We start from the raw sequence: 1,921 nt of genomic DNA on the forward strand, positions 1-1,921 counted from the left end.
TGAAATGAAGGAAACAATAAACCAAATTAGAACTCCATAGAAAGCATATCCAATAGGATAGAACACCTGGAAGACAGAACCTCAGACATGGAAGACAAAATATTTAACCTTGAAAAAAAGTTGAACAAACAGAGAAGATGGTAAGAAATCATGAACAGACTCTACAAGAACTATGGGATATCATGAAAAGGCCAAATTGAAGAATTATTGGGATTGAGGAAGGCTTAGAGAAACAAACCAAAGGAATGAACAATCTATTCAATGAAATAATATCAGAAAATTTCCCAAATCTGAAGAATGAAATGGAAAATCAAGTTCAAGAGGCTTATAGGACTCCAAATACACAAAATTACAACAGACCCACACCAAGGCACATTATAATGAAAATACCTAACATACAAAATAAAGACAGAGACGCTCGCTCCCGCCTTCCGGCTCGGAGCCGGGTCCGCGCGGGAGCGCCATGAGCGCGCGCCCGGGCCAGTGACCCACTCGGGGATGGACTGTGGCTCGGTGGCGGGCGAGAGGCCGAAACGCCCGCTGAGCCGCCGGCGGCTCCTGCTCTTCCTGCCCGCGGGCCGCGGCGGAAGCCCGGGCGGCCGCGGAGACCCCACGCGCCGCTGCGTCTCCCCGCTGCCGGGCGGGCTGGGGGCCCTGCGGCCCCGCGCCCCGGGGGCCCGCGGGGGCGCGTCACGTGCGTCCCCGCTGCTACTCCTCCTGCTCGTGCCCTCCCCGCGGCTGGCCGCCGCCGCCCCGCGCCGGCCTCTGGCCGACTGGGAGCGCTCGCGCCCGGGGCTCGCCGTCCCCGCGGCCGGGCGCGGCGGCGCGTGGAGGGGCGCACCGGGCCGCGCGGGCGTGGGCGTGGGCGGCGCCCTTCACCTAGGCCACCGCGCGGCGGCCGCGCTCGCTACCTGCAGGAGAGAGACAAGGAATTTGGGACCAGAATAACCCTGTCACTCTTCACAAGCCATTCTAGACGTCATGTGTTCAAGATCCCTGACCCATGGGACAGCCCAGCAGAGTTTAAGAGCTGAGCCTGTCTGCGGGGTGCCTGCAGCTGGAGCACAGGAGGGGAGAGTTCACCTGTTCTGGGAACAGGAAGCTGTACTTTGACACCCATGCCTTGGTGTGCCTGCTGGAAGAAAATGGTTTTACTACGCAGCAAGCAGAAATCATTGTCTCTGCATTGGTCAAGATCATGGAGGCCAACATGGACATCGTCTACAAAGACATGGTCACCAAGGTGCAGCAGGAAATCACTCTTCAGCAAATAATGTCTAAGATTGCTAATGTGAAAAAGGATATGATCATCTTGGAGAAGAGTGAATTTTCAGCCCTCAGAGCAGAAAATGAGAAAATAAAACTTGAACTACATCAGTTAAAACAACAAGTAATGGATGAAATGATCAAAGTCCGAACAGATACAAAATTAGACTTCAATCTAGAAAAAAGCAGAGTAAAAGAATTGTATTCATTGAACGAAAGGAAGCTGCTGGAATTGAGGACAGAAATAGTGGAATTGCATGCCCAGCAAGATCGGGCCCTGACGCAGACAGACAGGAAGATAGAAACGGAGGTCGCTGGCCTCAAAACCATGCTTGAGGCGCACAAGCTTGACACCATCAAATATTTAGCAGGGTCTGTATTTACGTGCCTGACAGTAGCTCTGGGATTTTATCACCTGTGGGTATAGTAAAGGTGTCTATTTAAAGATATATCCATTGGTTAGCCTTAAGAATACCAGACTATTGTTCCTTTTTTTTTTTTTCTTGTTTCAAATTTTAATCCTGATTTGACTTAATGCATATTGTTAATTTTTATACAAATTATGGGCACATGGCCAAAGTAAAGAAGTTGGAGTCTGCTCCATGAAAGTCCTTCTCTCCTTCTGCTTAGTTGACTTGATAACCAGGGGGTGTGG

General features: G+C 51.0%; 1 protein-coding gene across 1 annotated transcript; it reads left to right on the plus strand.

Annotated features, from left to right (window-relative positions):
- Positions 1–434: 434 nt before the first annotated feature.
- LOC306642803 (mitochondrial calcium uniporter regulator 1-like) lies at positions 435–1,715 on the plus strand. Its single transcript, XM_079108612.1, has 2 exons — positions 435–924; positions 1,031–1,715. The coding sequence occupies exons 1-2, from the start codon at positions 499–501 to the stop codon at positions 1,691–1,693; spliced, it is 1,089 nt and encodes a 362-aa protein (XP_078964738.1). The 5' UTR covers positions 435–498; the 3' UTR covers positions 1,694–1,715.
- Positions 1,716–1,921: the final 206 nt, after the last annotated feature.

This window comes from Sciurus vulgaris, assembly GCF_902686455.1.
Source record: "Sciurus vulgaris genome assembly, chromosome: 13".
NCBI lineage: Eukaryota > Metazoa > Chordata > Mammalia > Rodentia > Sciuridae > Sciurus > Sciurus vulgaris.